The sequence below is a fragment of the Typopeltis vanoorti genome, chromosome 13 (genome assembly GCF_054136105.1).
Source record: "Typopeltis vanoorti isolate ZY-2024b chromosome 13, IOZ_Tvanoo_1.0, whole genome shotgun sequence".
NCBI classification, from domain to species: Eukaryota; Metazoa; Arthropoda; class Arachnida; order Uropygi; family Thelyphonidae; genus Typopeltis; species Typopeltis vanoorti.
This window is the reverse complement of record NC_143561.1, coordinates 71,864,991-71,888,894: the sequence shown is the minus strand read 5'-3', so window position 1 is coordinate 71,888,894 and position 23,904 is coordinate 71,864,991. Positions and strand designations below refer to the sequence as shown.

The window sequence follows — 23,904 nt, the reverse complement described above, 5'->3', positions numbered from 1 at the left end:
AGTTGTTACAGTTATTCTTACTTCCTTTTTTAAAGATGGAATCACAGATGCATGGTTCCTGTCATTAGATATTCTTCCAGTGTTACATATATTTTGTTTATTAAAATAATTGTTGGTGAAATTTATTTTCTACATATTTTATAGTTCTATTGGTATTTTATCTTCACCTGGTGATTTTCCATTTTTCATAATGCTTCATTTATTTCTTCTGATTCTGAGGGATAGTCACATTTCTGATGCAAGGCTGACCTGGGAAATGAGAATATTTCTTCACAACATTTTCTTTTTCTGAAAATCCTACCTAATTAATGATGCTACTCATTCATCTAATTTCCACCTGACTTATCCTCTGATTCAGAGTATAACCTGATACTGCTTCCTTCAAATGCTCCTTGACCATCTATCATAATAATTGCTCTATAATTCTATGTTTACTTCTTAACTGAAAATTCCATGTCTGTCAATCTCCAGGACAAAGGCTGCATGATGATTCTTCCTAGCTGGAGGCTATTGCTACCATGGTAAGCAACACCACTTCCAACCAGTACTCTCAAATTTCAAGTTCTTTCCATAATATGTTGTTGCAGGTATTATCTCTTAGCAGCCGTATAAATTCTATTTCCTTCCCTTGCTATGACTATTTTCCCTTGCAATTTATATCCCCTTTGCTACCCCCCCCCAGAATTCCTCATTCTGCACTCACTGTACTAATTTTCTAAAGCGTGACATCCACATTCTCTCTTACACTCCTTAGCAGCAACAACTATAGAGTTTACCTTGTTGTTTCCTCTATTCACACCAGATAACTTCAAATGAACTGCTTTGTATCACTGTCTTCCTGATGTACTTTTACTCTTTTTTGGGGATTCATTTTTTCTGCTGTCATGAGCAAAATCCCCTCCTCCTATCTTGTTCTCTCTCCTCTCTGAAAATAACATACACTGTGTTTTATACCTATGACTATATTATCCTCCATCAACTAAATCTCACTAATGCATAAGACTTTTGGCCGAGTTAAACTACAGCCCACACCCTTCCTCACACCTTGTTGACTATTCCACCCACTTATTAAAGGCCTGAAGTGGCTTGAAAAAGTTCCATGTTTGGTTTCTAGAGTAGGATTTTCAGACTATGTAAACATAAATAAATAAATTACAATATATATATATATATATATATATATATATATATATATATATATATATACAGAATTAATAAAAATGGAAAAAAAAAATCCTTAGCCCAACCATGGTAAAAATGCACTATTTGGTTACTATAACCTTTCACGAGTGGCAACCACAATAAAAACATTTTCAGAACCTGAACAGCTGCATTCAGTATCATTTAATAATTTCCTACTCACTTGCTTCAAGGATGTAACACACTCACTGCATTCTCTCTAAAAACTAGTTTGACCGAGTCTCCACTGCTGAACATACACTGAAAAATCTTTCATATTAGAACAACCTCCAAACAACATCAAACTTAATACCAACTAAAATCAATGTTGGTTTTCATTTATTATGGCTACATATTGAAAAAAAAAAAAAAAAAGTTTAATTTTAATTTAATTTTATTTTTTTTGCTGATGTGCCATGATTTGCTAGAATGTGCCATGACAAAGGTTAAAAAAATAAAAAAAAATGTATACATTATAAGTATATACAAGAAAAATATAAAGTCATAAATTAATTTTTAAAAATTCTCTTTAAAAGAAAGTATATAAATCTATACATAATTACAAAAGTTAGTATTTTTTTAGAAATTTAAAAATGCATTATATATCAAAGGAATCAAGGCCCAGGGAGATTATTAAAAGAACTAAAATAATGACTGCACACACTGATGAAATGAGAGTACTCAATTAAAATATTTCTATACATTATTTTACTTAATATATTAATTTTTTTTTATAATCTGCCTGTAATCCATATATGGGTAATGAGCTGGCATGAAACTTAACACAGTCCATTGTGAAACTTCCTTCTCTTGGATAAAGGATCAACAGAGGGTCGATTACATTTAGCCTTGGAAGATATGGTTAGATATAAACTTTTAAAAGAGATGGACATTTCCTCTGAGACTTAAGTAATGTCGGTATCTCAATATGCCAAACCTCCAACTTGTGTCATATGCTTTTTCCATGTAAAAGAAAACCAATACTAAATGTTCATGAAGAAAACATCTCTAGTCGATACTTCCTGTCAGAATAAATCATCTATTTGAAAATTATGCTTTTGAAGCCAGCTGCCTCTTGGGGAAAAAAAAAAAAGTTGCTGCTCACAAAAACCATAAAAGATGGGAGCTAATAATTTTTTTCCAAGATCATTCACAAGCAGCTAGTCAGAGCACTCGAACAGTAATTTCTTGTATTGGTATTCTGGGATCCTTATCTGGCTATGGAAAGGCAATAATTGCATTTTTTCCAGAATTCCAGAGATTTGTTCTCATAGAACATTCTGAGTGGAGCAGTTGATCCATGGATGATGGTGAAAGATGTAACAATTTCATAAATGGATGTCATCTAATCATATGATGGTTGGAAATGACAAGGCAGCTTTCAGTTCTTTCTTGAAAGGCTGTCATAATCTTCCAGACTGTTTGAAACAAACAGAATTTGATGCTTGTCTGCTTTGCTTTTTAGGACAAAGAATTCTCAAATGTAAGAGGATGTTTTGGCAAAACTCTTCCCAAGCATATCATGCGAGTGCTTTTGGGTGAGTGGAATATCTGACCCTCATTTTCTGGATTTTGTACCAGATCTAGGTGTTTGTCACTATTCCCTTTTATAAAACTAGTAAGGTCATCTCTGGACTACTGTATGCAGCAGTTGAATCAATTCCTTGGGAATAAGAAAGTAATGGAGAGGATCTAGAAGCAAGAAATCAAGACTGCAACAAATCCATGAAATGCTCACTACAGGAATGGATTGAACATCTGTGAGTTTTACAAAGGCTAGTTGAAAGGCAAAAAAAGAGAAGACATAAGAAATATATAAGTTATTAAAGGATTTTATAGGATTTTTTCAATACATGGCAAGAAGTGAGAGAACAAAGAGTTGCCCCCTGGAAATTGTGTAAGAATACGGTTGGCAAGGGTGTTAGGACTAGATTTTTTGATGATACTATGGCCACAAAGCTCATACAAGCAGGTATATGGCCATCTTATGAAACTAACTTAAACCTACTGGTTGTAATGTAATTTTGATATGTAAACTGTTATGTTCTCTGGCCAATTAGCCTGCATGTTGGCTGAAAAACCTCAACTATCCAGGAGAAAACTATCAATCAGCAGAGTTGAAAAAATAACAGGACATTGCACCCTTTGACTGAAAAAGACTTGAGTTGGATTCTCGTTATGATAAGAGGAATCTTTATACAGGCTTTTTTTCATTTGAAGGAAAGTTGGCCTATTTTACATTGAGGTAGCAGAGTTAACTCACCTTCAACTGAAAAAGTCCATAAAGATTCCTCTTATCATAATGAGAATCCAACTTGTCTTTTTCAGCTGAAGGGTACAATGTCCTGTCATTCTTCCAACTGTGCTACAGAGAAAATTATCTAGTAACATTCGTTTCTTGGGGATAAGGAAGTGATAGAAAGGATCCAGAGGTGAGTAACCATGGAGAATGGTGAATGAGTGGAATGGGTCACCAGAGCAAGTTGTGAGTGTATCATCAGTGAACGAGTTTGAGAAACAGTACAATAGGCCTCCCATGGTGAGCTTCGACTATATGTAGATGAATGAGAAAATGATAATTAATGCAGTTGAATTCAACTTTGCCTTATTCGTCACAAAAAAGAATCAACTTAACCTGTTCGTACTTTCAGTACTACTTAAAAATAGATATCTCCTCTTGTAATATCAATAACATCAAGTGTCACCAAGGATAAATATATCATATCTTTCACTGTCAGCAATCAAAAAGTGGGCTTTTCTTCTCATCTTATAGAAAATCCAAATCCCTTCCAGTATGAGATTATCTCACCCTGTATGGACAGTGCTGCAAAATGTCTTTAAAAGTTCTAGATGATACTATTCACCAGAGAGCAATCCAACTTATTCATATTCCCTTTACCAACTCATTCTAATTTCTGTTCTATACCTATTCTATATACACAGTTCACCTAAACTTACATTTATAATTCTATAATTTTCAAAATCAACAATAATGAATCACTTGACATTCATTTTCCTTTCTGATTTATCATTGTAACTATTCATTTTGAGAGAGATGTTTCTAGCCAATGTAAAGACTAAAAGAGTTCTGAGGAATGAAGAAGATAAAGAATTTCAGGAAAATTAAGTATTTGAACACTGTGGGAAAAAAAAAAAAATAGAACCACTGGACAAAAAACTTATCTGCAAATTGGCAAGAACAAAATCACTGCTAACCATTATACATGAATGGATAACAGCTTCAAGAGGACCAGAAAGTAAAATATTGGGAATATTCTACACAGGAACCATATTATTGATTGTTAATGCAGCTTGAGTATTAAGTTATGATGAAAAGAATGCACACCAGTAGAGAATCAACTGCTGCAACTAGATATGGGCTCAACAGTTGCAGTAATTAGTTTTCTGGAAGATGAATGACTGATAGAGAAATTTAAAAATGAATGGTTCATATGAGAAACTGGAATAATTCTATATGATCAATGGTCACATAAATATGGATTGCAGATATACCGATGAGAATGGATAGGACCATAATTTTGGTCCTATCCATTGAATATCCAAAAATATCCAAAAAAAAAAAGATTTTTTTTTTTTCCCTTTCCTCTCTCTTGGATCATTTCACAGCAGCACAAGATGCATTCGCATAAGTTATGCAGAAAATTATCAAAGAGAAAGGGGTATAATTAAGCAGCATTATTCAGAAAATACAAACACATATATTTACATATAAACAGCGCAATGAAAGTTTTCAAATCAAAGCATATCAAACCTGCAATTTTGACGTGACCTGTTAAATTAACGTCATCCGTATATGGGTGACTAGTTTCCTGCACTACAGGTTGTGGTGTAGACCTTCTAGAGTCAATGTCAGAAGCAACATCTTCCAACTCTGTCACACACATTTCCACAATCAATTCACTGACCTGTGAGGAAGGGGGAAAAAGTGTTCTTTTTAATATGTAGCTTCAAATAATATCTTGATCTAAGTTGTTTGTAAACAATAAATTACATGATAACCACAGCAATTAACCTTAATGAAATGAAAGTACAGATATTTCGTACTGAAAATAACAGTACATCATCAGTGTGTATAGAAACAAGCAAATCAAAGGAATGGAAATACAAAGTACATACAGCAGTCGGTGGTTTTACCAATTAAAAACTGTTGCTGCATGCTAGAAATTAATTTTAAGAAATATTTTCGATGATTACATAAGATAAGAATATATCAAACTATTGGGAGAGAGAGAGAGAGAGACAATCGATCTGATTCAGATTTTGCAGATGTAAAAGGGCTTCGCAACGTTCTTTGAAAATGCGTTCATATTTACACCTCCTTCTATGGAGAAGATGAGCTTCATCCCACTGGATACCGTGTTTAGTGTCAATACTATGTTATGCCAGACCAGACTTTTGAGGTTTCATGTATTCGATATAATATTCATTAATTCTTTTTTCCACAGAACAGCCTGTTTACCCGAAGTATGTTAGATTACTTTCACACGCTATCTGGTAACGTCAGCTAATGATAGAGGTGACAGTTTGTCTTTTGTAGATGGCAACAGATGAAGAATTTTGTTGATCGGAAAATATGCGAGAATGAGAAGATGATACTTCTTCAAAATTCTACCAGTTGGTTCCGAGACACCAGAAATATAAAGGATTGGAACCCTGCAGTCTGTTGAAGAATCCTGAGGTGTTGGAACATAGGAGTCGATTATCTGCTGGATTTGATTAGGGTTATAACCATTAAATTCCATTAACGTTTTGATAGTAAGAAGTTCTTGTTGTAAGCTTCAGGGAGAGGAGTACACCTTATGTGCTCCTTTTACAGGATACCTCCGCCTATCAATAAATTAGTTATAACCCTACAAAAACACAAAATTAAACAATTAAATAAGGTGCTCGATGAAGTTGTTAGTTGGGATCGAAATACTTTGGACAAGTTGCACACTCATTTTGGAAGAACTCCTCATTTATATGGCCTCCCAAAAATTCATAAAGAAGGTTATCCAGTAAGACCCATTGTGAATTGTATTAACTCTCTCATCTATATAATTGCTAAATTTCTGTGACATTTATTTACTGCCCATACTGAACAATCTAGATCATCCATCAAGAATTCCACACATTTTCTTGAGAAAATCAGGGATATTCAAATACAAGAGTCACATTTGTTAGTCAGCTTTGACATTGTTTCCCTCTTTACCAACATTCCATTATCTGACACTATTAATTTACTATATGCTGATTACCCTCCTGATACTGCAAAGATGCTGGACCATGCCTTACTTCATGTAATATACATCTGTTATATTATTCTGTAGACTGGTCCCTCCTCTTCTTTCTTTGCTTCTTTCTCCTCTCCTTGCTCCTTCCCCCTGATGCTATTGGAGTATTCGAGGGCTAGGGGTGAATCTTTCCAATCCTGCTAAGTTATTTCATCTTATGCAGCCACCAAAGGAGGCAAGCTAGCCTCAAAAGGTGCCAGTCCCAAGCCTGGATAAATGGCGAGGGTTGATGTCAGGAAGGACATCCGGTCATAAAACTTCACTGCCAGCTCTAGCTATGATATGAGTCAAAGAGAAAATGATATAAGGGCTAGGGCGTACCCCTTAAGCGACGCGCAGCCATATCGCCCTACAGCTGCGAGAAGTGTACGAGGGCTACCGCATCAAAGACGGGTGTGGTTAAAGAAGCAAGCCCAGCAGGTGGAGAGGATGTTGCGAGTGGGAACACTGAATGTTGGAAGCATGACTGGAAGGGGAAGAGAGGTAGCAGACATGATGAGGAAGAGGAAGTTGGACATTTTATGTCTGCAGGAGACAAGATGGAAGGTGGGGAAAGGCAAAGGAACTGGGAGATGGATATAAATTGTTCTACTCTGGAGCGAATAACGAGGGAAGAAATGGTGTAGGATTGTAGGAAAGTACTGGAAGTGGGTAGAAGGAACGACAGGATGATGCAAATGAAAATGGGTCCTGGACAAGAGCAGGTGGTCGTATTAGGTGTATATGCCCCGCAAGCTGGCTGTACAGCAGAGGAGAAAGATGAGTTCTGGAACATGTTAGATGAAGAAATGAGGGAACTGGAAGAAAATGTGATGGTGATTGTCAGAGGAGACTTGAACAGGCACATAGGAAGACAGAATAGAGGCACATAGGAAGACAGAATAGAGACTGTGAAAGGGTGCATGGTGGCCACGGAATGGAAATGATGAACCAGGAAGGAGAGAGGGTTGTGGATTTTGCAGTAGCGTTTGATCTGGCTATTGTGAACTCGTTTTTCTACAAGAGAGAAGAACATTTGATAACATTTAGGAGTGGTAACAACAGTTCACAAATTGACTACATTTTGACTAGAAGAAAACATCTTAAGGTTGTGACAAATTGTAAAGTAATTCCAACAGATCGAGTGGCACAGCAACACCGACTACTGTGTGCAGACTTTAAAATAAGATCGAAGATAAGAACCTCTGGAAGCCATGGAATGAAGACAATTAAGTGGTTTCGCTTAAAAGAAGAGAGTGTGAGGAATCATTTTAGAGAGAGGGTGTTAGAGAGGATTTCGGATGGACTGGAAAGTGTACAAGATTGGTGGAAACATAATGCAAAAGTAATCCTGAGCTGTGCAATCGAGGTGCTTGGTGAGACATCTGGAAAGATTAGAGAGCAGAAGGAGGGTTGGTGGTGGAATAATAATGTACAAGTGGCAGTGACAGCTAAGAGGAAGGCAAAGCAGAAGTGGGATGAGTCAAGAGTGGAAGAGGAAAGAGAGGTGTACAGAGAGAGAAAGCAAGAAGCCAAGAGAGTTGTGGCACAGGCGAAGGCCATGGCATATCAAGATCTGTATGATCAATTAGAAACAAAGGAAGGACAGAGAAAAATTTACCAACTGCGAAATGTAGAAATAAAGCAGCAAAGGACATCTTACATGTGAGGCAGATCAAAGATGCTGAAGGAAGAGTATTATGGAAGGATGTGTGCCTAAGAAACAGATGGAGAATATACTTTGAGGGACTTTTGAATGAGGAAAATGCAAGGACTCACAGAAAAGATGGGCAGCCTTCTGAGGGGATGATGCAGAACATCAGTAGAGTGGAAGTGACGGAGGACATGAAGAGGATGAGGAATGGAAAATCAGTGGGTCCTGACAGCATTCCAGTGGTGGCATGGGAGAAGAGGGAATTGACCTGCTGTGGGACCTGTTCATGAAAGTTTGCCAACAGAAAAATATACATTCCTCAGGTATATCAGGGAGAGTACTCTTGTTCCCATCTACAAGGGCAAATGGGATGCACAAGACTGTACAAATTACAGAGGAATAAAGTTGATGTCCCACACAATGAAAATTCTAGAAAGGGTTCTTGATGGAAGATTGAGGAAGGAGGTGGAGATTGCAAAGAAACAATTTGGCTTCGTGCCTGGTAGATCAACAACAGATACTACCTTTGGGTTACGGCAGATGATGGAAAAGTTTCGAGAGAAACAATGGGAGCTACATCTGGCATTTATTGATCTGGAGAAAGCATACGATAGAGTGCCAAGGCAAGAAGTCTGGAGGTGTCTGAGGGAGAAGAAGGTTCTGGAGAAATATGTCAGGTTGGTGCAGGAGATATACAGAAATGTGAAGACAAGTGTTCGGACCTGTTTGGGACAGACAGAAAGTTTTCAAGTAACAGTTGGCTTGCATCAAGGGTCAGCATTAAGTCCATTTCTGTTTAACATTGTGATGGAGGTGGTGGTGGTGATGGAGGAGGGGAGAGAAGATGCACCTTGGATAATGTTGTATGCAGATGACATCTTGCTGTGTGCAGATTCAAGAGAAGAAGTGGGAACTAAACTGGAAAGATGGAGAAAAGAACTGGAAGAGAGAGGTATGAGACTGAGCAGAAGTAAGACAAAGTTTATGTGTTGAACAGTGGGCGGTGGCCAGGAGACAGACCTGGAGCTGGAAGGAAATGTCATCAGGAAGGTGAGAGACTTTAGATACTTAGGTTCAACAGTGGGAGAAGATGGAGGAGCTGAGAAGGAAGTGGGATGCAGGATACAAGCGGGTTGGAGGAACTGGAGTGTTATGCGATAAGAGGGTGCCGATCAATCTGAAAAGCAAAATCTATAGGACAGTAGTGAGGCCAGCTATGACGTGTGCTATAGAAACTGTGGCCCTGAGGAAAAATAACATCAGCAGGATGGAAGTAGCAGAGATGAGAATGCTTAGGTGGATGTGCAGTGTGACCAGAAAGGATCATCTGAGAAATGACTATGTGAGGGGAACAGTGAAAGTTATGAACTTAGGAGCGAAGATACAGGAGGCAAGTTTGAGATGGTTTGGTCATGTGATGAGGCAGGAGGACGAATATGTGGAAAGAAGGGTCATGCAGATGGATGTGCAAGGAAGGAGGAAGCGTGGGCAGCCAAAGAAGAGATGGAGGGAGCTGGTAGAAGAGGAATTGAGGATGAAGAACTTGGATGTGGTGACAGTCCAAGACAGGAGGATGTGGAGGAGACTCATCATCAACAGTGACCCCACTTAAGTGGGAGAAGCTGCAGAAGAAGAAGTTATACAATCAGAATATTTCCGCTAGAAAAACAAGATTTATAGACAAGTTGAAGATACTGCCATGGGTAGCTCTCTGTCTCCAACTTTAGCAAACTATTTTTTGAACTGTCTGGAAGATACCTTGTTCTCATCCATTCATCCCCAAGCCTTTCATTGGTTTTGTTATGTTGATGAGGTCTTTGCTGTTTGGCCTCATTCTGAAAATGAACTTGCCACTTTCCTACAACAGATCAATAGTCTTCACCCACGCATTCAGTTCACCATGGAAAAAGAAAAAGCTGGTAGTTTACCATTCTTAGCCATCCTTCTTATGCAAACAGCCTCCAGTAATTTATCAACCAGTGTTTATCAAAAAAGCCTACCTTTACTGACAGATACATTCATCAAAAGTCTACACATCACACCTCTCAAAAAATTGGTGTTATCAAGTCTTTAATTAATACAGCACATAAGGTGTGCGCCTCTCCCTCAAGCTTACAACAAGAACTTCTTACTATCAAAACGTTAATGGAATTTAATGGTTATAACCCTAATCAAATCCAGCAGATAATCGACTCCTATGTTCCAACACCTCAGGATTCTTCAACAGACTGCAGGGTTCCAATCCTTTATATTTCTGGTGTCTCGGAACCGACTGGTAGAATTTTGAAGAAGTATCATCTTCTCATTCTCGCATATTTTCCGATCAACAAAATTCTTCATCTGTTGCCATCTACAAAAGACAAACTGTCACCTCTATCATTAGCTGACGTTACCAGATAGCGTGTGAAAGTAATCTAACATACTTCGGGTAAACAGACTGTTCTGTGGAAAAAAGAATTAATGAATATTATATCGAATACATGAAACCTCAAAAGTCTGGTCTGGCATAACATAGTATTGACACTAAACATGGTATCCAGTGGGATGAAGCTCATCTTCTCCATAGAAGGAGGTGTAAATATGAACGCATTTTCAAAGAACGTTGCGAAGCCCTTTTACATCTGCCAAATCTGAATCAGATTGATTGTCTCTCTCTCTCTCCCAATAGTTTGATAGATTCTTATCTTATGTAATCATCGAAAATAGTTTTTAATAATATTATTTCTTAAAATTAATTTCTAGCATGCGGCAACAGTTTTTAATTGGTAAAACCACCGACTGCTGTATGTACTTTGTATTTCCATCCCTTTGATTTGCTTGTTTCTACATACTTTTCTACAAGAACTTATAGAAAGTTTTTTTCACTTGGTTATGAAGTAAATTAAAAAAGCTAAGACATTATATCCTTGTTTAATCATTTATCTAAGTATAAGCAAACAAAGTTTTTTTCTTATCATAAAGCATGTTCTTGACTAGGCTACCTGTATTAATATAACTAGCTCTAATCTAGAGTATTTAAATAATAATATATTGCACCTTTTCATTACCTATATATGAGAAACATGTGAGTTCTGCATTACTTCAAACTTGGTATCTCTTCTGAGTCTGACTCCTACTGATTAGACTTTATTAAATGTAACTCTGAGTAGTAGCCTTGCCATAATGCACAGCCTTATATACATCTGCAACTTTCATGTGACCTTTTCATGGGAGGTAAAATGAATAGAGTGATTGAGGAGTTGGAAATGAGGAGTAAGCAAGCGAGCAAGGGGAGTTGGTAGTATTCACAAATGACTGGACTACAAACAAGGTCATGTAAGAGATCAGGAGGTTGTTGAGAAGAATAAAAGATAACACTGGCCAACAAAAAAAAATTTTTTTTCTGCTGATTATGATCCGACACTTGTATTTTTACTAATTTGGGTGCGCCGATTTCAAATATCAAACCCATTTTTCTCTATCACATCAGGTTTTTCCTCCATGGCATTTTCTTTTTGCTAATTTGTAAGTTTTTGATAGTTTTAAGGAGGCAGTACTATTTAGAGGATCAAAAAAAATCGATTTTTTAATATTATTTTCTGAAAGTATGTACTTTTAAAAATCTGTTCCTAACTTTTTATCAAGAAATTCGAAAATTTCCCAAAGATATAGCCTATTACTCAAAGCGGTGCGCAGATCAGAATCGGAGCGCTCACCGCTCTCGCTTGTTAGTAAAAGAATAAATGTGTAAGAACCTGCAATGGCACATACTGGTGCTTTGAATGCGAGAGAGGCTGATAACTGACCTAATACATTTAGGTGATGAAAAGTAGGCGATGACAATTGCCTAAAACAAATGAATGCTATATGCATCATAGTGGACAAAGAACGATCGAAATCAGTCAATTGTTAATCGATCGTGAAAGTATGATGAGCGCTTAAAACGTTTCAATAAAGCCTTTGTTTTTTTTTTGTCTTGTTAATTGCATGTTAGTCGGCAGTGAAGAAAATACATCATGTCTACTACTCGAAATTGTGTCAATAGTGTAGATTCCTTCTGCTACATTTGTGGCAGCTTTACTGTTCACAGTCAAAGGACAAATATCACTGATTTCGTTAAGAAAGTGTACTTTGCATACTTTGACGTAAAAATTGCAGATCAGGACAAGTCATGGACTCCAAATAAAGTGTGTAAGTCATGTGTAGAAAATTTACGACAGTGGAGCAAGGGAAAATGCCAAAAATTAGCTTTTGGCATTCCAATGATTTGGAATGAACCGAAAAATCATGTAAATGATTGCTATTTTTGTTTAGTTCAGACTTTTGGTTATAATAAGAAGAATAAGAAAAAAATTGTGTATCCAAATCTCGACTCAGCAATTTGGCCAGTTGCTCATTCCAATGAAATAGACGTGCCAATTTATAAAGGACTTCCTTTACTTGAGAATGAGCATGATCGGGATATGCCAGATGTTCTTGAGGAGCAAGACCCGGATGTTGATTTAGACAATGAAAATTTAATTTCTAGTTCTGGACCGCAATATTTTACTCAAGCAAAATTGAATGACTTAGTACGAGATTTGGGCCTATCAAAGGAATCATCAGAATTGTTAGCTTCATGATTAAATGAAAACAAACTTACTGGAGCAAGATACGAAGATAACTTTTTATCGTAGCAGGGAAAGTAATCTTGTACAATATTTTAAACATGAGTGTGGGTTTGTTTACTGTAACAATGTTTCAGGTTTACTTACTGAAATGAGTGTTGTACAATATCATCCAAATGAGAGGTGTTTATTTATCGACAGTTCAAGCAGAAGTCTCAAGTGTGTCTTACTACACAATGGGAATGTATATGGCTCAATTCCTATTGGCTATTCAGTCCACTTAAAGGAAACATATGAGGACATTAAAAAGGTTCTGAAGTTATTAAAATATACAGACCATAACTGGATCATCTGTGTGGATCTTTAAATGGTGAACTTTTTACTTGGCTTTCAAAGAGGATATACAAAGTTTCCATGTTTTCATGCTTCTGGGATAGTCGAGCTAGAAACCAACAATGTAGTCAGAAACATTGGCCTCTTAGAATATCCTTAAATGTTGGAGAACAGAATGTTATAAATCAACCTTTAATCGACAGAGAAAAAATCATTTTTCCACCTCTACACATCAAACTAGGTCTTATGAAGCAGTATGTTTAAGCTTTAGATTTACAAGGTGACTGTTTCCAATACATATATGAAAAATTTCCACGACTTAGTTATGAAAAAATTAAAGCTGGTGTATTTGATGGACCGCAAATTAGAACTTTAATGAGAGACCCAAATTTCATCAACTCTCTGAACGAAATTGATAAAAGAGGCCTGGACTTTATTTACGGTGGTTGCGAACAATTTTCTTGGAAACAAAAAAGCGTGCAATTACAAAGATCTAGTGGGAACAATGCTTGAAAATTTCCAGCGCCTAGGTTGCAACAAGAGCATAAAGCTTCATTTCCTACACAGTCATCTTGATAGATTTCCCGAGAATTTAGGTGCTGTAAGTGATGAACAAGGCGAAAGATTTCATCAAGACTTAAAAACTATGGAAGATCGGTACCAAGGAAGATGGGATTCTCACATGATGGCCGACTGCTGTTGGAGTATTCAAAGGGATTGCCAAAACAGAACACACAGCAGAAATTGCTACGAACAAAAATTTATTCCCTGAAACTCATGTGTAAGTAAAATTGTTATTTTTTTATAAATATTCTTGTAATTTTTAATGAATATTGTTAAATAGTTATGTATCTAATTATCGGCCTCTCTTGCATTCAAAGCACCAGTACGTGCCATTGCAGGTTCTTACGCATTTATCCGTTTACTAACAAGCGAGAGCGGTGAGCGCTCCGATTCTGATCTGCACACCGCTTTGAATAATAGGCTATATCTTCGGGAATTTTTTGAATTTCTTGATAAAAAGTTAGGAACAGATTTTTAAAATTATATACTTCCAGAAAATAATATTAAAAAATCGATTTTTTTGATCCTCTAAATAGTACTGCCTCCTTAAAACTATCAAAAACTTACAAATTAGCAAAAAGAAAATGCCATAGAGGAAAAACCTGATGTGATAGAGAAAAATGGGTTTGATATTTGAAATCAGCGCACCCAAATTAGTAAAAAACAAGTCGCATATAAAAGTCAGCAAAAATTGTGTTGGACTGTGTAATAGATACGACAGTGACGAGAGGGATAGAAAAAATTATGATCTGTTTGAAGAAATGTGAGAATAGAAAGGAGCGCAGTTTGTTAATGTGGTGTGGAATGAGTTTGAAGGAAGAATTAAACTATATAAGAGTGATGGACGGACTGCATTTAAATGGTTTTGGTGTGAATCATTTGGCGAGATTGTAGCTGAAAGGGAGAGTAATGAGTGCTGAGAATAAATCAGAGCAAGTAAAAAAAAGATGCAAAAGAGTGGGAGAGTAAGGAAGGAGAGATTGCAGTGGTGCTTATGAATGTAGAAAATGGGAGAACAAGTGTGCACAACAAAACAGGAAAATGGGGAGACTCGGGGTTGACAGGGTAACACAGAGTGAGAAAGGCTGATGCTCCAAGTGGATGTGAATGCATATGTAGACAAAAGGGGAGGGGATGATGATCTGGGATGTAGGGAAAACAGTTGGATTTGAAGAAGGTGCTGGAATGAGTAAGGAGAAAAAGAAATGGCTCAAGGAAAGTGGTATCACTTACTAGTGATATCACTAATAAGTCATATCAGTGAAACTTGTTATAGATCCAGGAATGAGCAGTTTATGTTTGTATATGAATACTAGAAATATCAGAAACAAGAGTAATGAAATGGTTCAATTGATTGAGTTCATTCACCCAAAAATTGTTGGAAGATGTGAGACTTGGTTGGATGAGGATGACATCCTGACAAGAATAGAGATGGAAGGGTATGATGTATTTCATGAAGATAGAAAGGGAGGTGGAGTGCTATTGTTGATAGAAAAATAGTTAAGTCTATATAAGACAGAGATGCAAAGGGGAATAGTGGTAGTGATTTCGGGGCAGTATGGTTAGTTATTTCATTTAGATATTTTTCATTTTTATGACACAAAGACATCAAGGGTTGTACTTTGCCAGGACACAGGTTACAGCAGTATATATATTGTAAATGGTTGGTAGGACAATCACAAACATCCATGCCTGATGGGATTCAAACCACCAGGCTGGAGAGCAGAGACACTAACCACTTGGCCATCTGGCAGTATGGTGTGAGACAGGTGAACGGAATGAAATACTTCATTGGATGTTGCTATAGACCTGGTAATGTGGAGGTAGTGATCAAGAAATGTACAAGCAAATGGGAAAAGATTGATCATTATGGATGATTTTAATTAGGGCAATATAGACTAGGATGACAAGAGTAGTGCTATTAACCAAATATAAGCAGAAGTAAAGAAAATGAGTTTCTTGAGTTTTTGAGGGACAACTACCTCAGGTAGTACGTAACAGAGGGCATATGAGAACTGAAGGTCTTGGATTTGATGATCTCATCAGAAAATGTTATTATAAATTAAATGTCAAATCTCCCTCCAGTTGGTGAGAGAGTGATCATGAAGTAATTACCTGATTGGTTACCAACAGCGGGAAGACTTCTGTGAGAAAAGAGTATATATGGAACTACAAGGCTGGTGATTATATGGTGTGAGACAGGTGAATGGAATGAAATACTTCATTGGATGTTGCTATAGACCTGGTAACGTGGAGGTAGTGATCAAGAAATGTACAAGCAAATGGGAAAAGATTGATCATTATGGGTGATTTTAATTAGGGCAATATAGACTAGGATGACAAGAGTAGTGCTATTAACCAAATACAAGTAGAAGTAAAGAAAATGAGTTTCTTGAGTTTTTGAGGGACAACTACCTCAGGTAGTATGTAACAGAGGGCATATGAGAACTGAAGGTCTTGGATTTGATGATCTCATCAGAAAATGTTATTATAAATTAAGTGTCAAATCTCCCTCCAGTTGGTGAGAGTGATCATGAAGTAATTACCTGACTAGTTACCAACAGCATGAAGACTTCTGTGAGAAAAGAGTATTTATATGGAACTACAAGGCTGGTGATTATCAGAAGCTCAGAAGACAGCTTGCAGCTGTAAAGCGGAATGAAGAGTTTGGTGGAAACATCAGTGAGCTATGGAAATTTTAACAAACGGCTTGCATCGTCAAGCAAAAAAAAGCCATATTTCACACAAAAACTTTTATTAATACAGCTTGTGTACAAATGCCAATCAAAAAGTATGAGGGGACAATCAACCTGTAAAGGCTATCATTTTTAAACAAATATTTCATGATCTAAACATGAAATATTTGCACATAATCATCTGTGTTAATTTATCTTACATAAGAAAAACATTTTTGTAACTATCAAAATATGATAAGAATAAAATCTTTTATAATTGCACATATGCAATAGTCCACATTTTTTATAAACAAAATAAATTTGCTTTGTTTGGGATAGAAGTTTTTATGACAAGCAATCTATGAATAATAAATAAATATCATCTAAACACAATAATATTGAAATACGTTATATTTCTCTTTTGTTTTTATACTTCAGGTGATAATCAACGGTACCAATCAAGGGGCATTATTTTATAGTTCTATTTATTTATATGTGATTACCAAAAGTGAATTCTTATTTGCAAAATGGTAGTAACAGTATCTATAATATTTTATTTAATAAAATCACTTTCGAGACGATTTTTACATGAAAAAAAAAAAAAAAAACTCACTGTCTGGTGCACATTTACCCAGAAAAAACCCACTCCTTTGCAGGTTAACTCAAACAATTAATTTAAGGAAATACTTATGACAATAGTTACCACACCTTATTTCCTTCCTCCTTCATGTCTTGTAGGAAGATCTATAGCCGAGCGATGATTTTCTACAAAAGATTTGACATAGGGATTTGGATTAAATTCATTCAAGGGTTTCCCATTTATACATATCATCATTAAATCCAAAATATGTTTTATAGTGAGAGAAGATCTCTTCATCGTTACGATATTATTCATCACACTAAAAGCTTGTTCGGCTTCAGTGCTGCAAACTGCAATTGTTGCCATAATCACTTTGGCATTTTTCACTGTGCTGGGAATTTCATTTTATAACTTTCCAGTCAAAGCCATTTCCAATAAATCTCTAAAATCATTAATTTTAATTTCATATTTCAAAATAAAATTTAAAGATCTTATTCTCTTTTCTCCTTCTAACCATGGACACATAACTTCTTCCATATTCCATGTTTCAGGATAACATACATGTTATCCTGAAAGAAGGAGAAAAGAGAATAAGATCTTTAATTTTTTTTATTAAATAAAATGTTTTTCAGTTCTTCATCTTCCAAATCCTCATAATTTTAATTTTTAAGTTTAAAATTACTTGGCTGTATTAATTTATCCTTTAAAGACATTATAAGAGAGTTTAGTAACGTTTCTCACAGTAGTTTGTGAAATCTGATTTTGCTTTCAATTGCTATTCCTTCAAATTCTTTTGATTTTAACATGGTATCAATTTTAGATTCATAAGAACCTATAGAATTTTTAAAATCATTAATTGTTTGCATGATTAAGGAGTTAGCCCTTATAATACTTATATTTGACTTTGTAAAGCCTCTGACAGATATGATAATTTCTGTGGGATATCAATCATTAATGCTAGATCTTTTAAAATTTCAAAATTGAGAAGTCTGTTTAAAAAGTCCTTATATTTATCGTTCGATGCAAAATGCTTGCATAAAGCTGGGTAATTTCCCCACACAGCAAGAGCCGTTCGTAAACTGCAAGCTGCCCATTGTGGTCCAAACACACAGCCGATCTTTAAAATTTCGATACCAAGGTCTTTTGGAATCGTATTTAATTCTCGTTGATTTTTTGGTGATTGATAATAACAAGCACATAATTTATCCATAAATCTTTCAAAATTATTTATTTCTTTAATGTTTTTTATCGAATCATCTAATGCTAATTGTAAACGATGAGCTAAGTAATGCCAAATCACAATGTTGGGAAATTTTTGTAGACGTTTGATTGCAACACCTGATTTGTTTCCTAAAATTACACTAGCTCCATCAGAACAAAATGCAATGAAATAATTTTTTAAATAGTTATCAGAAAATCCATATGAATTTAAAGTAGTAATTATAGTAGCATGTATAATTACTACATTCTGAGGTGGTATTCTCTAGTTCTACAAGATCTACAAAAATTATACATGGTTCAGTGAGCTCAATTTGTAAGTGAATAAACTAAAACACTTATTTTCGATAATGTTGTTGCTTCGTCTGCTATCATAGAAATTTTGTAATTTTTTTCTATTATTTTGAAGAATATTTCCAATATTATTTGTTTAGAAATATGTTCAACTATTCTAATTCCTGAGAATCTAGAATGCAATGATAATCCTAGATCAATACCATTTTTAATTTGCAGCTCAATTAAATCTGGTAAATCAGACATTGGTTTACCAGATTTCTCTTCACCAAACTATAAACAGAATTAAGCATTTTTGAAGTTATCAAAATTTCTTTTTCATTTAGTTTGTCAATTAAATTTAGTAATATAGACTTGCTACATCTTCATTTATTTTTACGATTTTATTATGAGCAAATGATTCATTGTGTTTGGATAACTTTTTATGCAAAAATGCAGTTCTTGAGTCTGTAGTGTTTCCATTCAGGTCACTTTTCATTATTTTTTTCTTTCCCAAATAAATTTAATAAATTTGACTGTCTTTTCATGTTTCATGGGTAAAAATACTTTTACAATTATAAAAATAAAATTTGCTGAATAGTTTTTAAATTTATTATTATTTTTAAATTTTAAATTTTTATCAGTGTACTGATGAACACAGAACTAATGTCCAGTGGAACAACCTGTCGATGACAGTTTTATGAACATTTGATTGGCTACTGGTTTTACCATATGATTGGCTACAAAAGGGAGAAGCGTAAAGATGGCGCATGTGCTTATTTTATTTTCAAACTTGGGTGAATTCATTATAGAGGAGTTGAAACAATAATTCCAAATAATCTATAGACTAATTTTTGTTAGGTTACTGTATGAGTTTGTTGCTTAATATATTTCAAAAAATTATGTTTTTCTTTTTTGAACAAATAAAAAAAGTAAACAAGAAGAACAAGGGGCTCGCAAATTTGAGAAAAATTTAACAAAGGGTTCGCGCGAGCCCCTTATACCTAACCACTGGCTGGACAGGAGATCAATGCTGCTTGGGTGATATTCAAGAACTATCTAGTAGATCTAAATGCATTCCAAAGGTCATAAGGTTAAAAATAAGCAAGGTGCGATATGGATGAATGAAGAGATGAAGCGTGCAATATAATGCAATTCATATGTGCAATACTTCTCTTTCAGTTTGATCAGTTGTTAAGAATGTATATTTAAAGTTCCATCAAAATTCCTAACAGAAGAGATAAAATCTCTTCTCAGCAGAATTTCAGAAAATGCATTGAAACATTTGGTAGAGAAAGTCTTTGTATTCAAACAAATCCCACTATTTTCCAATAGGATAGATTGATCCTAAGCCATGCATTAAATTAAACACTTTTTTTTTTCTTTAAAAATTTTTGAACAATTTTTTATTTAAAAAAGGACAAATGTATATATTATATTTTTGACTTCAAGATAAAATGATACGAAAGTGTAATACTACCAACAGCTCTCTACAGGGCAGAAAGCTGGACATTTAAAAAGTCTTGCAATAAAAAAAAATATTTATATTTATATATAGTCGAAAATTATTTAGAAGCAGTAATTGACACAGTAATTTAATCACAGAAAAAAAATGATATTTTAATATTAGAATAAGCAACTGTAAAATCATAAACATTTGCTAGACATGCATTTGGACCAGCTGATATACATTATTATTAATGATATATTTATACAGGAAAAAAGGCATTGAAAGGAATATATTATGTACTGGCAGCTAAGATAAAAAAAAAAAAAATCAGCTAATGCCTTTTATTCCTTTATAGGGAGTAGGCAAGGCCTTTTTTTTTTAACCCTATCTAGCTTTTGGAGACTGAGTGGGCAACTCGATCTCCACCATTAGTCAATCAGAGATAGCTAACACAGGTCTACCACTAATTATAAGTGCTACTGATGAATAGACTGGCAAACAAGAAATTAAGACACATGAATTAATAATGTCTGAATGCTAGAATACTGTTTGCTGAAAGCAATAGCTCTTTGATCATGAATAATGATTGAATATTTTTTATTCTAAATGTTTTAGTCATAGCTCAACTGGGAAAATTTATTCTTTTCATGTAACTCACACCCTTGAAAGGTTGTAAACATATAATATATATTAGTACTACAAGGTGAGCTAAGAGACTATGCATGATTTTAACATTATTAATCACTTTAATTGACAAACTACCTGTGGATTAGCTTTGCTCATTGCTGTCAATACTAAGGCAATTGTTTCTTTGGCCTTGACTCCAACTCGACCTGATACTGCTAATTTTAGCAAATCAACCAGTACCCTAGCATCTTCAATGGTCAGTGTGGCAGTGAAATCATCAAGATCAGGTCCAATATGGTGAGCCTCTGGAGAAGTAACCTAAAAAAAAAAAAAACCCTGAATTTATGCTTAATAATTATGACATTAGCTAAAGAAATGTTATGATTGAGAATCTGTAATTCAGTACTTATTGCATAGTTAAATTGTAACTTCATTAATACAAAACAATCTTACAAATAACAGTAAAGGATTTTGAATATATTCATTCAGAAAATAAGCTTGTTTCATGTGTGGATATATAGTCTAGAAACTTCCTATAGCCACATACTACTGCAAAACCTTAAAAAATATATTTACAAGAAAAATAATACATAGTACCTATTTACAATGAAAAGGAAAAAAAAAAACTGAAGGCAAGAATTGCAGAAAATTTTTCTTACTGAGTGGTCCAGGATTTATGCAAGCATACTTGAAAAGGAGTTAAAAACTCGGAAAAGAGAAACTTGTAAATAATTTCAGGCCTAATATAGGTATCAGGATCAGATTTTCAATTTAACACAAATAGTTGAGAAATCATGGGAATATAACAAAGATCTGTATTTAGTTTTGTTGATATGAAAAAGGCATATGACAAAAGTGTAAGGAAAAGCTATCAAACTGCTGCAATTATACAATTATATGATGTAAGCAGGACACTATATCAAGCAATAAATAATATATATTTGAGATATAAATCAGTAGCAAGAATTGAAGGATGTACAGGAAGAAGTAAAATTCAGGCATGAGATAGGAAAGAACACACACACAATCTCTACTGTTATTCATTATTTATATGGATTGCATTGAGCCTCCGTAGCTCAGTCGGTATAGAAAAATCATTTTGGTCAGAAAGACTTCAATTCCCATCCATGACATGAGGAACCTTTATTTGCTCCCTTTCGACTAAAGGCAAGTTAGCCAGTCTCATATGGAGGATTTTTCACCTGGAAACTTGGGTTTTTCGTCCCTCAGAACAGCAAACAGGCTTATGAAAACACATGGATCTAGAGTCATAAAATACATACTAAATCCCTCATTAGGAGGGCTCAACCCATCCTAAGGGATGGAGAGGAAAGGGGGGGGGAACTCCATATGAAATAAATAAATGGATTACATTAAGAAAAGCATTAAGCCTGATATCAAAACTGGAGATGTTAACCTCAACTCTTTATGCAGATGTTATGCTCTTAAATAAATCCAAACACAAGTCTGCAGGAGTCCTTACTAAACTGAATAACTGCTGTAACAAATTTGAAATAAAAATTAGCAAAAAAAAGGGATATGAAAATATACAGAAAAAGCAAAAACATCAACAGCATCTCCTGAATTGTCAGAAAACTACAGAAGAAGAAAAACACTTCAAAAGACCCAGTGGAAGACCATGATCAAGGTGGACTGATGAATACTGAAATATAAGATCCAATATAGTGGAATCCTGTCAGTTAAGAGAATAATTCAAAGAAAAATTGTAAACAAATTTGTAATGATTGTGAACTCTTCATATAGTACTATCATAATATCCTATATTTATTGTACAGGCTATAGAGAGCTCATTAGCCTCTATATACAGGGTATATAGAGGCTAGCCTTAGTATTCTATAATGCAAAGCACACCTCCTTCTGGATGTGTATAACACTATGCATTATGGGAAGGCCACTACACAAACTGGTTATCAGTCGTAGAGGTGTGTTTGTTTTGTGTATTTTTGACAGACCATAAATTCTGGGAGCATGGGCATTATACCCACACCCAATAGTTGAAAGAATCAACAGCTCCAATTATCATTCAGTCAAGAAACTAGCAGCTACACTCAAGGAGTTAGTAGGTCATTACCCCTCCTACAAAACAAATAAACAACACTTCATAAACGAAATTAAAAACATCACACTCAACAACAAAAATTTATTAGTCAGTTTTGAAGTAATTGGTGATAAGTAATTGCTCACAGTGATATCTCCCCATCCACTTTTCCCACATACAGTGGGAATGATACTCTCAATGACACCAATCTCACTGCAAGGGCCTGGACCTTTCCCATTTGAGGGTACAGCAATCCCACAAGCTGGCTGCTGGTTAGTACAAGGGACCAAACCAGTTAGTAATGAATCTGGAGGCTTCCCAATCAACTAGTGTCAAATCTTGCAACTATGTATTTTGTCACTTTGTAACTGGGGTGAGACCAAATGCTGTGGATTAAGTGTGTTGGGGGGTGGGGGAGAGACTGTCGAGGTCACATATTGACAGGAGACCAAGTTCCCTCTGTGTGGACAGTATGTTTGCGAGTCTGTCACCTCTCACTGCATGTTCTACTTCCTTTTTATCTCTTCCTCACAAAATGCAATGGACCACAATGCAAAGAAATAGGATTTTGCTGTGGATCACAAAAATTCTCACACAAAAAAATGGTTAAAAAAAATATAAAAAACATCAAAAATCCAACCAAAAATCATAAAAAATGAACAGAAATCCAACCAAACAACCCACAAACATTAATTATCACCAAACAAAAAAAGTTACTGCATCCACTTCACCAACATCTGTGGCCTAAATAGCAACATAAATGATGTGCACCACCACCTACAGTCATCAAAAGCAGAAATACTATTCCTATCAGACAACAAACTAGGAAACTCACCAACCACTGTCCGCCCAACTACACATTACGTTATTTTTTTTCCACCACAAGGGTGGCACTTGTGCATTCATCAAAACTGACATACCATGCCAAATATTGCAAATCCTCAAATCCCCACTGTTTGATCTGCTTTGCCACAAAATTTCCCTACTAAATTGGCCTACCCTTTTCATATGTTCTATCACTTTTCAAACCGTTAACTCTCTGACCTCTTCAAATATCTCTTTTTCTCTCTAAAGCTCAACTTTCTACAGTTGAAATATTCCAATAGTGAGGTCATCCTTCTTGGGGACTTTAACATCTACAACTCACTAACTTCCCTTCTCTAGTTTCATTGATCAAGCATGCAGGGATGCTGAATCATTTACCATCAGCATTGATGATCTACATAATTTCTATTTCTCCTTTGCATAGTCTGGTTATTGCTTCAGTTCTCCTGATCCAAACACCTGCTCAGTTCAAATAACAGAAATCATCCTCACAGGAATGAAGGTTTCATTCCTTATTCCACTCCAAATACTCAGCCACTGTGCAAGCCTTGCTTCTCAGAAAAGTATGCCACTGCAGTAAAAAAAAAAAAAAAACCTCAGCATATAAC

The 23,904-nt window shown here is 35.3% G+C and overlaps 1 protein-coding gene across 1 annotated transcript in view; it reads right to left on the bottom strand.

Moving 5' to 3' along the window:
* LOC150100279 (E3 ubiquitin-protein ligase HERC2-like) overlaps window positions 1-23,904 on the bottom strand; it is a 338,356-nt gene that overhangs the window by 92,851 nt on the left and 221,601 nt on the right. The window contains exons 15-16 of the mRNA XM_090402625.1: window positions 20,548-20,730; window positions 4,952-5,105 (exon numbers count right to left, since the gene is read on the bottom strand). Of these exons, the coding sequence (XP_090258751.1) occupies window positions 4,952-5,105; window positions 20,548-20,730 (337 nt within the window). The remainder of the gene's footprint in view (window positions 1-4,951; window positions 5,106-20,547; window positions 20,731-23,904) is intronic.